This window comes from Clinocottus analis, unplaced genomic scaffold (genome assembly GCF_023055335.1).
Source record: "Clinocottus analis isolate CAN_PGR_092001 unplaced genomic scaffold, fCliAna1.0.p SCAF_7, whole genome shotgun sequence".
In the NCBI taxonomy this organism is placed as follows: domain Eukaryota; kingdom Metazoa; phylum Chordata; class Actinopteri; order Perciformes; family Cottidae; genus Clinocottus; species Clinocottus analis.
The window spans coordinates 15052930-15066302 of NW_027176229.1; the positions used below are offsets into that span (position 1 = coordinate 15052930).

At 39.6% G+C, this 13373-nt stretch overlaps 2 protein-coding genes across 2 annotated transcripts in view; one reads left to right on the forward strand and one right to left on the reverse strand.

Moving 5' to 3' along the window:
* Nucleotides 1-495: 495 nt before the first annotated feature.
* LOC137805350 (hyaluronan and proteoglycan link protein 1-like) lies at nt 496-8404 on the forward strand. The gene is made up of 4 exons (XM_068605224.1): nt 496-741; nt 5230-5574; nt 6362-6661; nt 6878-8404. Exons 1-4 carry the CDS (start codon nt 633-635, stop codon nt 7162-7164), a joined length of 1041 nt encoding a protein of 346 aa, XP_068461325.1. The 5' UTR covers nt 496-632; the 3' UTR covers nt 7165-8404.
* Nucleotides 8405-12441: 4037 nt separating this feature from the next.
* The window catches only part of vcana (versican a), a 38742-nt gene continuing 37810 nt past the window's right edge, over nt 12442-13373 (reverse strand). The window contains exons 10-12 of the mRNA XM_068605007.1: nt 13035-13179; nt 12738-12920; nt 12442-12634 (exon numbers count right to left, since the gene is read on the reverse strand). Of these exons, the coding sequence (XP_068461108.1) occupies nt 12477-12634; nt 12738-12920; nt 13035-13179 (486 nt within the window). The 3' untranslated portion in view covers nt 12442-12476. The remainder of the gene's footprint in view (nt 12635-12737; nt 12921-13034; nt 13180-13373) is intronic.

Here is a 13373-nt window from a genome sequence, read left to right on the forward strand (position 1 = left end):
TAAAGAGACCATGAAACAGACACAATTAAATGGGTTGGAAGCCAGAATGAATCAGAGTTAATAGAGTGAAAACGTACCAGGCCGCAAGTCATTGGATAATGGTTATGGTAGAAAATTATTTTTATACTTTAACATTATGTTTCATGCACTGTCTCTAATAAGAACAAATGCACATCTGATCTTTTTTCAACTGTTTAACCTAAAATGTTGAATCTTTACTGTCTTGCATTCCTCATAGGAATCACTATAGTTCTCCTATCTAATAAAAGTTACTCTGGATAATCATCTGCAGGTTAATTGTCTGGAGTGTTGCTGTATTCCTCATCCTCCTAAGGGAGCAGAGGGAGTTTTTCCTAAATAATGTGGATAACGGGAGCCAATATAGCTGAGCATGGTGATGGGCTGAGGGGAGGGGGAGTGGTCTCAAGCATGTAAGGATACAATAAAAGGCACTTGTCTGGACCTTTGAGGAGCCCAAACTTTCCAGTAGCACTGGTGGCTGCCGACAGAAAGAGGAACAGCTCGATTATTACAAATTAACAGAAGAACATTTGTTAAAGCTAACTTTTGGCTCTACTAAAATATTGAAAGCTTAAATAACTTGTGCAGTTTAAGTTTTGTACTTAAAATTTATGTGGAAAACAGAGAAAATGACGAGTCTGCTGTGCATCACAATTATCTCCCTGACCCTGGCTGGCAGTGCATACAGTCAGCCGATGAGCCATCCCCTGAAACCAACAGGTAAGATTCATGTCAAAAAGTTTGATACTCAGGTATGGAGATGATTGCCTTTTTCTGTTCCAATTGTTGTTGTGAATGCATGTGTGTTCATGTACAAGAATGTTACTGTGCACGAAGAAAAAGAAGAACTGGAGGATGAGCGAAGTGGGGCCACAGCTCAGGCTTGCGTAACAACAGGGTCTTTGTAGCAGTAGGTAACAGAAGCGTCTCTGGGGTAACACACACACACACACACACACACACACACACCATTTACTCACTGACTTCCTGCATACAGACCACCACAGCATACACTGGCTGGGGAAAACTGTAAATCACCCTGCCATTCACAGAGGTTCACCACCCACACTACTGAATGAAAACCACACCACTAATACAACTGGTTGTACTTTTAAATTGGGTCCTATCTGCCTCAGTGACTGTAAGTGGGCGAGTGGGGCTTGTCCCTTTATGGATGTAATTCTTAATGCAAAAATTGTCAGGAATTTCCCACAGTAATTGTTTGACCATTTTATCAGTTGCTTGTCTTCTTCCTGTGGCAGACAGAAAATGAAAACCTATATAGAGGTGTTTCATCAGATAGCCCTGCACTCCATCATGAAGCTGTTATAATTCACAACCCCATTTGCCGACAGAGTGACACACTGAAATGGTTGCTGCAACTGCAATCTATGAAATACCAGCATAGATCTACTGCTGTGGTGACAGTAAAAAAAAAAGAAAAGCTCCAACAGAAGGCTCTCATGTTATATGAGTGATATTTAATGCGATTTCAGCAGCCCTACGAGCTGACTCAGTAGATGTCAAATTATGGGTGGGTCAGCGCTCTCTCTTCCAAGACGGGAGGAAATGGTTTGTTTCCAGGGAGAATGGTTTCACTCTTGGCGGGGATGATGCTTTTTTATTCAAACTGTAGAATTTCTCCCACTAGCCATGAGGTCACAGGTGTGTGTCTGCGTCTATACTCTACATGTTTATACATGACCTCACTGTCTGCATTACATAAAAGCCCTGGCGAGGCTCAGGCCAGCTTAATCATCGTACCATACAGTAGGATTGTTACTGGCCCCATGAGCATATTCTGTCTGTTCCCTGGGCGTTGCCCGTCCTTATACCTACTGACTCACTCTGGCGCTGGGAGATTTTGGAAATCGGCCACGATAACAGGCAGCGTGACAGAGGAAAAGTTAAGATTAATGACCCGCAGCTAAACGTATAGAGCCCCATTCTGAACAGCAGCCAAATGACTCTGTCTTTCCCTGTGAGGTAATAGGCTGTTAAGTCTAAGGCTCACTGTAGTTGTTGGTAACAGAGGCTTGTCTCCGTTTCTAGGGCTGGGTGGGAAAAAGAGCTTGGCTGGAAAAGGGGCTGGAGCTTGGCGCTGAGTTTAAAATGCGTGTAGGCTAGGAGATGACATGCTGGTGGTGCCATGTTTTGTGCTTTTGCATTTGTGTTATTTCACAAATAAGTCTAATGACAGTCTGCTATACATGTGTGCTGAGGATGTGTGCTTACCCATGTGTGCGACACACTGTCTTTGTTCCTGCATGACAGAGAGCATCAAAGAGTTTATTTGAGTTTGTGTGTAGGAGTTGGCCTCCTGTGTTTATCCCAGCTGTGCTTGTTAATTATTTCTCCATATCGACACCAGCAGGCCAGCAGCAGAGGAGAACAAAGCTGTGGGATACTGCAAAGCATCTTATATCAAGCTGCTCTTCTAGAGGGTGTGGCACATTGTGGCACACTGCAATAAACATGCAGTGATTATGTCCATCCTTTCATGGAGAAGGGATCTGAATCCATTAAACATTTTGTTCATCCAATAATGTACAGTGCAGATTATGCTAAGGGGTTTAACAGCATCATTACACTGTTTTAGTTTCTAAATATATAGGTCATTGAGCAGAGTTGGACCACTGTAATGTTGTTAATTTACAGTTCATTGTTACGATGAAGCAGATGGTTCCAATCGCTTGCTATTACAACCTTTAACAGAGAGCGAGAGAGAACTGCTCGGTCATAAAATGGCAGTGGATCTTGGCTGCAGCTGTGGGGCTTTTTTTATTGTCTTACACATGTATTCATTTACTTCTTTCCTGTCTTATAATTCCCAGCTGCACTCCACAAAGATTTCAGATAGAAAATGAATTATTTGTCAACCCATATTATGTCAAATTTGACACAACCTTTAACATCAGAGAGACTCAATAGGATGTGGGTGACTTGTGACAAAAAACAGAAAGACGTCCCTCTTTTACTAAAAGGCTATGTAAACACAACAGGCTGTGGATTTATAAGTGTAGAGCGCCCCACATGGCCGAGGCCACGTCCTCTCATGGGACATGTCTGCTCGTAACTGCAGGAGCAGGAAAGAGTGTGGTTACTTTGAACATGCCTGTCTCTCTGTCTGCTGCTACCGTCTTGCAGGAACCCTCAAGGTTGCTCCAGAGAGTTATTTATTATAACTGTATTAGGTTAGAATATATATATATATATATATATATATATATATATATATATATATATATATATATATATATATATATAGTAATTAATACCAAGGATAATGTTGAACACTGGGATGTTTACTCAATCCCCTCCTCCCATCTCAAATTTCAGGATCACGAAACAACATCCAATGGCTGCAATGTTTGTGTACAGAACAATGTTTCCATAAAACAATAGAGTAAATACCTTAATGTAATCTACTGTAATTTAAAAGTACTAATAAGTCATATTTAGAAATTTGGAATTTAGCATAAAGGTTAGACGGCATTACAGCTGGTGAACTGGTATCGGCATGGGCTCCACCTTGGCCAGGGCTTTTGGTGAACAGTTTAGTCACTCTGCATCCCACAAGTTGAATTGCACTTCATATAACTGCTACCCATGCAACGAATTTATGAGGCATGGTGATGCTGTGAGTCATTCCTCACTGACAGAACTGGCACATAGAAGGCTTGTCTAAACCGCTGTAAACGCTGCTTTCGAAGATATTACTAAGAATTAGCGTATAGGTTGTTCCGAGCTCGTAAAATACCTGGCATCTTGTTAACCAGCATGGAGTGAGTGTGGTGATTGGGTAATAGAAGAACTCTCTGGCACATGTTAAGTTTTGCAGTCTAATGAATAAAATGGAAAAATGGTAGGGAGAGGGGCACGAGGTTGGACTGAAGGATAAATTAGGTCTATCACTGGTGCTTCTGCAAATTTAATCCTTCTGCAGGAGAGCTCAATACTACTGACCTGAGCACCACTGAATAAAGTCCAGAGACACATCTACTGTGTGGATAGGGGGAGGCATGCGATGGATTAGAAGTCATTTTAGTGGGTCGAAGCAACCCAGGCCGAAGCAACCCAGTGGCTTCTATTATTTCCACATTTCCCCCTGTTGAGGGGCCAGTGACACAGTATTCCAGTAGGGCTGTGTTGCTGCTCAGACTGAGGGCCTCAACACAAATGCTGACATCCTGACTCAAAAAGGAGAGAGACTGGTTTAGACACAGTTCATTCATATCGAGTAAGGAGAAAGAAAATAAATCAGAAACCGAGCAAGGATTCAGCACTGAACCAGGATTCTGCTGAAAAAAGCGTAGTTAGATTATAGTTATGCCTGCAGAATACGTAAAGCCAAAAAGGTTGTTGATTTATTCAGTTTTGTAATTACCATATTATCTAACAAGTCCCGTGCGTTGCAGAGTTTGACTCCACTTACAAGGTTGATTGTTCAAGGCTTTACGGTGGTGGTGGGGGTCAGGGCAGAGGTTGTGTGCATCCATCCATATGGTGCTTATTATTGCCTGGCAGAGGCGGCCCCTTGCTGGTTGGGGTCCTCTTAACTAAGCAAGCACTGTGAGGTCTGAACATGGAGGTCATGGAGATTGTGAGAACCCGTGGTGAGACACAAATGATCTGCCAGTGTGAGTTAAAGGGTGGCCGAGTTTGGACAGGAGTGCAGAGAGAAAATACGTGTCAGAAAAAAATAATGGTGGCAGCTAAATTCTGTATATCTTAAACTATTTTATCTGCTTACTTTTCTTGTTATTGACATGGTACCTGACATACTATACACATCTCAGATGGAGTGGGTGGTAGATTAGTACTGCCTAAGATTACATTTTGAGAGTGCTGAGGAACCTATGGTTTATAACTGTTAGACTGACAAAAGCAGTAAGGAGACTAAAGATGACGATTGGATTCAGGCTCTGAAGACTGACTGGTGTCCAATACTGTATCTAATAAATCAAACAGGATACAAACAGACTTTGATAGTTTTGTGTAATAGAAAGTTGTTGTGTGTTGTACAATAATAATATATACACATGCTGTGGAAAGGGGAATTTTCCTCTTTTGGGTGTTGGAATAAAAATGGAGTAAAATATAGCTCTAACATTAACATTACGTAACCTTTTCCATTAAAATGCAAGTATCATATGCAGCATCGCCAAACCCTAATAAGGCTGTATCATTTTTCTTCCTCTTTTCTAGTTATGGTTATGGCCGGCCTAGGTGCCAACGTCACCCTTCCCTGCCAGCTCCCGTCCAAAGATGCCATGACCTTTGGTAACATTGGTGTCCGAGTCAAATGGACCAAGGTGGCAGAAGATGAAGCACTGAATGAGGATGTGCTGCTTTCAATGGGATTCCACAAGAAAACCTACGGAAGCTTCGCAGAACGTGCATTTCTGAATGAGTTTGACAATGAAGATGCCTCCTTAACAATCACAGATGTCTCCGCAGCTGACTCTGGAAAATACCGTTGTGAGATCATCAACGGCATGGAAGATGTTATGGAAGAAGTTGTCTTGGATGTGCTCGGTGGTCTTACCGAAGGTAAATCCTGCTGTGTTTTAAAAAAAATATCTATTAAGAAACTTAGCCGAGGGTTGAACCTTCATGTCAAAGTTAGTAAACCAGTATTAGGAGCTCCATTACTAGTTATTATGTGTTCTTTTACTGTTAAAATGCATATAGTTCAAGATGAAACAGCATTTTCAACATTGTTTTGTTTTGTAGTTATTGAAAACATCCATAATTCATTCTGGAAATAGAAAAAAAAAGATCAGACAGCTTGTTCTAATTTATCCAAACCACTGTAATGATGATGATCACATTTGAATACTGTTCAACATCAGTAAAGAGAAACACATTTTACTTTTTTTCTGTTCATATACTCACACCTCATCAACTTTTATAATCACAAAATTGAATCCTTTTAAAATGTGCCATACAAAGACAAACTGCTATTTAGGCATGTGAGCGATATTAATATATTTAAATTTAGATTCCTGTTCCTATTAACAATGTGTTACTTTGTGTTACTTTGAAGCAGCTGTTAAGATTCACCAAAACTTGTATTTATCACGAAAAAATGTTTATAATTATCGTATTGAGGTAAAATGTGATATACGGATGGCACCATGATGATGCACCAGTTTGCATAAGATGATTGTTGATTTTTCCAGGCCGAGAGTAAACAAGCACAAAATTAATGAGTTAGCAAAGTCTGGCCTATGGAGAGATTGTCTAAGCTTACTGGACATTCACTATCGTAAAAGTAAACGCAGACTGATGGTGGACATAATGTCATATTAATTTCATCTCTTCCTGTCTCGCCCAGGTGTCGTGTTCCCGTACTCTACTAGTAAGGGCCGCTACAACCTGAACTTCGACAATGCTACGCAGGCCTGTCTGGGACAGAACGCTTCCGTTGCAACCTTAGAGCAACTGCATGAGGCGTGGAAGGGCGGCCTGGACTGGTGCAACGCTGGCTGGCTGAGTGATGGCACCGTGTATTATCCCGTCACCAAAGCCAGAGGGCCTTGTGGCGGCAACAAGGGGCCTGGCCTCATAAGCTATGGAAGTCGGGACAAACAGCATGGCCGCTTCGATGTTTTCTGCTTTGCTTCTGCACTCAATGGTGAGTTCCTTTTTTTTGGCTATCCATTTTCTTGATTCATTCATATTTTTTATTCATTATTCTGTCAAAAGAAAACATAATGCAATTTACGGTTTTATAAAAAAATGATATGGGTTTACCTAGTTTGGTAGAACAGCCAGTAAAAACAGCAGCAAGTATACTCCCTGTTTATTTCCTCCTTTTCCTGACCATGGGTTTTGCTCTCTTTGCTGTCAGGACATTTCTATTGGCTGGTCCAGCCCGACAGACTGACCTTTGACGAGGCTGTGCAGGCTTGCGTGGATGATGGGGCAGAGATTGCCAAGGTCGGCCACATGTACTCCGCCTGGAAGCTCGAGGGCTACGATCGCTGCGATGCTGGCTGGCTGGCTGACGGAAGTGTCCGCTACCCCATCTCCAGGCCCCGCAAAAACTGTAGCCCCACAGAAGCTGCAGTGCGCTTCATTGGATTCCCAGACAAGATGCAGAAGTCTTATGGCGTCTACTGCTACAAGGCTGAGTAGTGAGGCGGTAGGTAGAGGTAGGAGTGCCATAACCACCAAAGAGAAGCAACAACCACAACAAATAAAATCAACAATAAAGCAGATAAGCTTTGGATCTTAACTAGCATGAGCTCAATATCTTTCTGAAACTGTGATAACCTTTTTTTTAACTGCTAAAGAAATAAATACTGCAAGTCTTACATCTGTATGCAATGAATGACAAAATATTTCAGAGCCATTCAGTTCCCCTTTTTCTACCTTTAACTGTACACAGACTCTCGGAGAAAAGGCAACAGTGCTAATGAGTGATGTGATAAAGACAGGAACTTGATGGTTGTGAAAAATGATCCAAGTTAGATTTGTTCTCTATAGAATGATGTGTGAAGATTAAGAGCATTTACACTCAACTTTAGGACCATATAGATGTGATTTGTTACTCATTTACTAAGTATCCCATCAATGAGGGAGCTCAGATTGATAAAGGAGTCATAAACACCACTACGACTGAACTATGGCTATATACGTACATGTTATATTGCAGGATGTATTCAACAGAATTCCTGTCTAAACAGAGTTAAAGCTCTTTTTCCCACGTTTTTCACCTCGAGGAGTTGTGATCCAAATAACTGTTTAACAAGAAAATGAATGTAAATGTCTTAATGGACTGTGACCTCTTCTGCATTGATAGCTCCTTTTAGAACCAACTCAAATACAGTTTCAGTAATGTATGTGGTATGTTAGTTTTAACATGTTTTTTTAATATTTGTTTTCCTTTTTTTTTTAAGACAAAAAAAACACAGATTGTCAGATTTCTTTTGTGACATATAATGCAAAACAGCAAGATTTCAGCCAGATAATGCAGAATAAGTACACATCTTCCCCTTTTGCCCTGAAGACAACCTTTTACCAAAATACTGACGATCACTCCTGAAGAACGATGAATTGGTAGTCATACTTTAGCGACTGGATCTTTATGAAACGTTGAAGAAATAAAGAATCAAAACTAACATCTTAAAAGTGGACCACAAAGAACATATTTTGGACACACAGAGCCAGTACTCTAAAGGTTTGCCGCAACTAAATGCACCCTTCGGTACTGATTTCATCTTGTGTTTTTCTAACCTTGGGCATTGACATATGGTACTTACTGCAGGTTACATCTGATGATACATTGTTTGCTAAATTTAAAAATATCTTGGTGTATCTCACTTGGTATTTTTGTATCTTATTGCCATGTACCTTTTCAACAAAGCAGTTTGAAATAAAGAACTTTTAAATAAATTTGTGTAACTAGCCCTTTTTGAACAATGAACATTATTTCCACACAAACCCGATCAACATGCATAGTGTGAAGACACAGAGGTTTAAGCAGAGATTCAAACAGTATTGTTAAAGCTGCCAAATTAGGCGCCATGTATCTGTCATGAACCCATGTTGTTGCGAGGATTTAAGATTAAAGTCTCCTCACATTCATTTATTCTATGGCATATTTTTTTTTTAATTCCGTGCCAGGGTGCCAGCGCAGGACTTAGTTAGACAAAGGGAACAGTATCACAGTTCTTGTGGGAATGCATGGGAATGGGGTCAGATTTAAGTTTATACAGCAGTGAAATGTAAATGTGTTTGATAAAAAAAAGTCCATTGAAGCAAGTTTTTTGTTCCGTCGTCGCCGCAGCAGATAGCAGAAGAAACAGAGATTGTGCAGACTTTTTTCACACTTTTCACACACTTCAGCATAGAAAAGTAATTATGTTTAATTCTCAACTAAAATCTGAGGAGTAAACTATACTATTAAGATTTGAGTTAAATGCACTACGCATTCGTTTCTGCACTTTCGTGGCACAACGAGAGCATTTCTTTCTCTCTAGGTTTGTTTATGGTGGACGGTTAAATTGATGAGCAATTAGGCTCGTTCGTTAGAGCTGCGACTCGCCTGGAATCCAAACAAGAGCAGGCGGCCGCTGCGGCAGGCGTTCATTAAAAAACGTGATCAGGTCAGACAGTTTTCAGCTGCCTTCAAAGTATACACAGGAAGTCACAGAAAGAATGACTTCCTGTTAGTTCCAATCTTTAGGCTACTTGTAGTTTACGGATCACGATTGGATTTATTTATATGTGATTAGAAATCTATATTTTTATGGAGAAATAGCTGCACTTTCAGCAGGTCGGATAATGCTATATCCTAAACGCTTGACACTCACAGTCATGTAGATAAAGTAACATGAACATAACTGAGTGATGGACACTCGGATGGAAGGAGTCTGAAACCCAAGAAGTCAGGAGGAGCCAGGGTGGGTTTCCTTACCAAAACAAACCGAGAACGCCTGTTAAATCCCAGGGAGACCTGAGCTGAGGCCCAGGTTTTTCCACTGATCACCCATGAGACATCTGCATTTAATGAGGCAATAATAAAGGTTTTACTCTTGCTGGGGCAACAAGGAGCGTTTTATCACTATTCAAGTCTAGTCTAACGTCAGAGTGGGCAGTCACAGTGAAAACCACAGCAACCCAAACTTAAACAGACATTACAGCAACTAAATCAATGTTATTACCTCGGTAATGATGCTTTTTTTGCCATTAGGTAGTGTCAATTCTAACTTCAAGTCCAAAATCTAAGGGAATTCATCTGTTTCCTTAATGCATTGTCATGTAGCCATAACAAGTATTTGACATTCAAGAAGAGGCACCTAGAGTTATGCTTTTGACAACAACAAATACCTGTATTTTGATATACTTTTGCAGATCCATAGTTGTGCAGCATCAGCCATTTCTAACTCATGAATTTACTTTTGTTCACATTGCCACTTCCTGTCTGCTCAGTTTTTCAGAAGTGTTTGATGTATGTATGGACACTGCAGTACTTTGAACACAGGATATTAATATGATGATGTTCTACAGAGTGTGATTGCGAGCCACAGAATTCAGAGTAAATCTCTTATATTATGTTTAGCGTTTTGATGAGTTGTACCGGTGCTTTATAAAAGGAAATTAAACATCTACCCCTTTCCACATGCAGACAAAAACTTGGCTTAGACTGCTAGCACTACCTGCTGGTGAAACAACTGCACTACTTGCTCTATCAAATACATATTAGTGTGATACTGTGGTAATCAAACTGTTTTCAAACATTTTTCAGGCTTTGTCATATTTTCTTCTTGACTTATTGTTTGATTAATTTCTGTCAGCTGAGCACATTGTGTTGTTTTTGTTCATCCTGGTCAAATATCTTTCCATTCTGTAACCCTACTGACACTCTGAATGAACACCATTGCTATGGAAAAAACAGTGTTTGTTCCACAGGGAAAAAAGATTCAGACGTTAAAACACTAGTTGCACGTCACATTTTCTCCGTTCTTGTGCACCTTTCATGCCTCGGATCACACACTTTGAGAACTAATGATGTAAGAGGACAACTTTATCTCCCTCTTCCAATACTCAGTCCAGATACAGAAGGTTCCATAAAACACATGACAACACTACTACACTACTTGAGTCAATACAACAACAGGTGGAGAACTTGCACAGCCCTCAAATGACACACAATCCCAACACATTTCCTTAAAAGGTCCAAATTTAAATAAATGATAATACAATATTCATAAATTTATTTTATTTCTTTGGGAATTTAAAGAAGAAAAACAAGTTTGATCTCTTTAAAAAAAATTCACAAACATCCCAGACATTCACATTGTAAAATAAAAAGTTATAAATATAAAATTATATTATATGCACACTAAAGCGCACACATAGACATTCAAAGGCACTAAAAACAAACACATTTTTCCATTTAAGAAATGCTGGAGTCACACTTAACCATCCACATGTAAAAATATGTTGTTAATGTTACAGAACAGTATTGCAGCTGATGGGGCCTTCCTTATTCTTTGGTCAACTTCTGGCATCAAAGATGTTAAAGACAAATGCATCCGTTATATTGGTTGGCAACTTTTCATCTTCAATGCATTTCATTTAGACAGTCTGTGATTGTGGATAGTTTTCTGTTAAACATACATTACAAATATATAAGGAGCACTTCTGGGACAGAATGCAGAATCCTATTTCACTTGCAAGTGTAGAATAAGTAAGGAGGTCAAGAGCAGCTTGAAAATAAATTAGATGCATCTGTGACAAAACAGCCGTCATGTTCAAGTCTTTTTGAGGGTTTCACAAAATACATTCTCTCAAAGTCTGATTTCAGATGACCACAATGACAGAAAAGTTAAGTGTCCAGAATAAAAAGCTTTCCCTATAAAACCACCACAGGCTACAGCCCAACAACAACAGACGATAGCAGGACACTTGTGGTGTGTAACTATGAACAGCATTGCAGTTATTGGAAACATGCTTTAGCAATTAATTGCAAGTTATCCACTGAACATACATACTACAATTTATGGATACGTGAGCCACATCTCCCTTCTTTTATTTTAAAATAGTTATATAAGTTGATTTCAATCAGTGGATAAAGGCTTTGTCGGTAAGTACTTATATTGCAAAAATTGAAAATAAAATGCAAAAAAAACACCAAAAATATCAATACGCTTTTAAAAATTATCTGACTAGAAATCTATTCATAAAAATGTATCTTGACAAGACTTCGATGACAATCATTGATGGCTGGAGCTAATGACAGGTGGTAATTTTATACAATTTGGGGAAGTTTCTCCAGACATAGCTGAATTACCTTCTGCTAGGAAAGCTATGTTCTGTAAGTATGTGAAATCTACTAATGTAAAGTATGAGTTCTTTGTATGATCATTCATTGCCGCCGATGCCTCCATTTGTGTTCTGACAATTTGGATGTTTGGCCATAGAATAAACATAGTTTAATGTAAAGACTTCAATATATATGCATGCTCATTACAATGAAGTCCAGCTTAAAACAGCACGACAACATAATGCATTCCTTTACATAACGTAAGCGCTATAATTTTACTATAGCATCTTTCTATTATTAAGGAACACTTATGGTAATTTTAGATCGCACAGTCGGTTTGCAGAGGTTTTAGACAGTCATGGATGTTTTAGTTGATACACTAAGAACATTAAAAAACGCTCACACTGATTAGTGGACTTTTTGTTTTTCCAGTAGCCAGCTGAAAGTATGTCATCCACATCGGCATTGTGCCCCATGATTAAAAAAGTCATCAATCAACATCTTTTAAAAGGCACTTAATTTCATCCTCATGCAAAAATGCAAGAAAACTACAGGTTGTTCTCTTGTTTTTTTATGAGTTTCTTGTGCTTTTCCTTGGGGAACCATGTTCCTCTTTCCACACACGCATCAGCCATGTGTTCTCGTCGAGGGTAAGCTGTGCCATGTTACATGGCAATTACTGTCTCTTCTGCTTATTTCCAGTCCTGTCTCTTCTTCCCTGGTAGAGCTGCTGGTGAAAGCGGAAGGGTTCGTCCGGCCATCTCTTGAAGTTGTTGATGCTGTAGAGACTATTGTGTTGATGTTTTCTGATAAAGGTCCTCTGATAGCTCGATGCTGTTAGAAAAAAAATAATGTTTTAGCTCTAAAATTCTGATAGTGTTTGTCTATAACACAAGTCTATACATTGACAGAAACCCAGAGCTATATTTGTACTTACGGTTCATGCAGTTGATTTTAGGGCTATCCCATCGCCCGTTGCCACGACAGCGAATAATCGGGATGTGCCTCTGAATAAAGCCTGTCTGGCACTCGTATCTCACAAGGGAGTTGATCTCATATCTCTCACGCTTTTTACCAAAGGTGCGTGCATTCTCCACTAGAGGGGGTTGGGAACAGGCCACTGGGAAGATGAGGTGACAACAACATTAAAGTGAGGAATTTTGCAGTAGACAGACAACTTGCAGTTTCTCCTTCATAAACCCATGTATTCAAAGTAAGAGAGTATTTTTGTTACCTGTGCCCTTTTTGCAAGTGAAAGTTAGGTGGTAGTTGCAAGGAACATCATTCCACTGGCCGCCCTCGTGCCATATCATCACAACACAATCTTCACCAGAGGAGAAGAAGCTGTCTGGCTGGTTGGGCCTCCAGTTTTCATATTGCTGAAATAAGAGGAGAGCATCGAGAGTAAGATATTATGATGGCTATGAGTCCTTTAATAAACAAAAACAAAAACTAAACCAAGCCTAACCCTAATATAAATATGGATGCTATGATTTTTGCATTCTTTTAATGACTATAACTTATTTTATTAGCAGCAGTAATATATAATATATATTTAGTCTGCTTGATTAAT

Excerpts from the sequence above, each read along its gene's own strand:
- LOC137805350 (XM_068605224.1), top strand. The coding sequence starts at position 633 with ATGTGGAAAACAGAGAAAATGACGAGTCTGCTGTGCATCACAATTATC. Across the intron at positions 742-5,229 it reads CCATCCCCTGAAACCAACAG|TTATGGTTATGGCCGGCCTA; the intron begins GTAAGATTCATG and ends CCTCTTTTCTAG. Across the intron at positions 5,575-6,361 it reads GCTCGGTGGTCTTACCGAAG|GTGTCGTGTTCCCGTACTCT; the intron begins GTAAATCCTGCT and ends TGTCTCGCCCAG.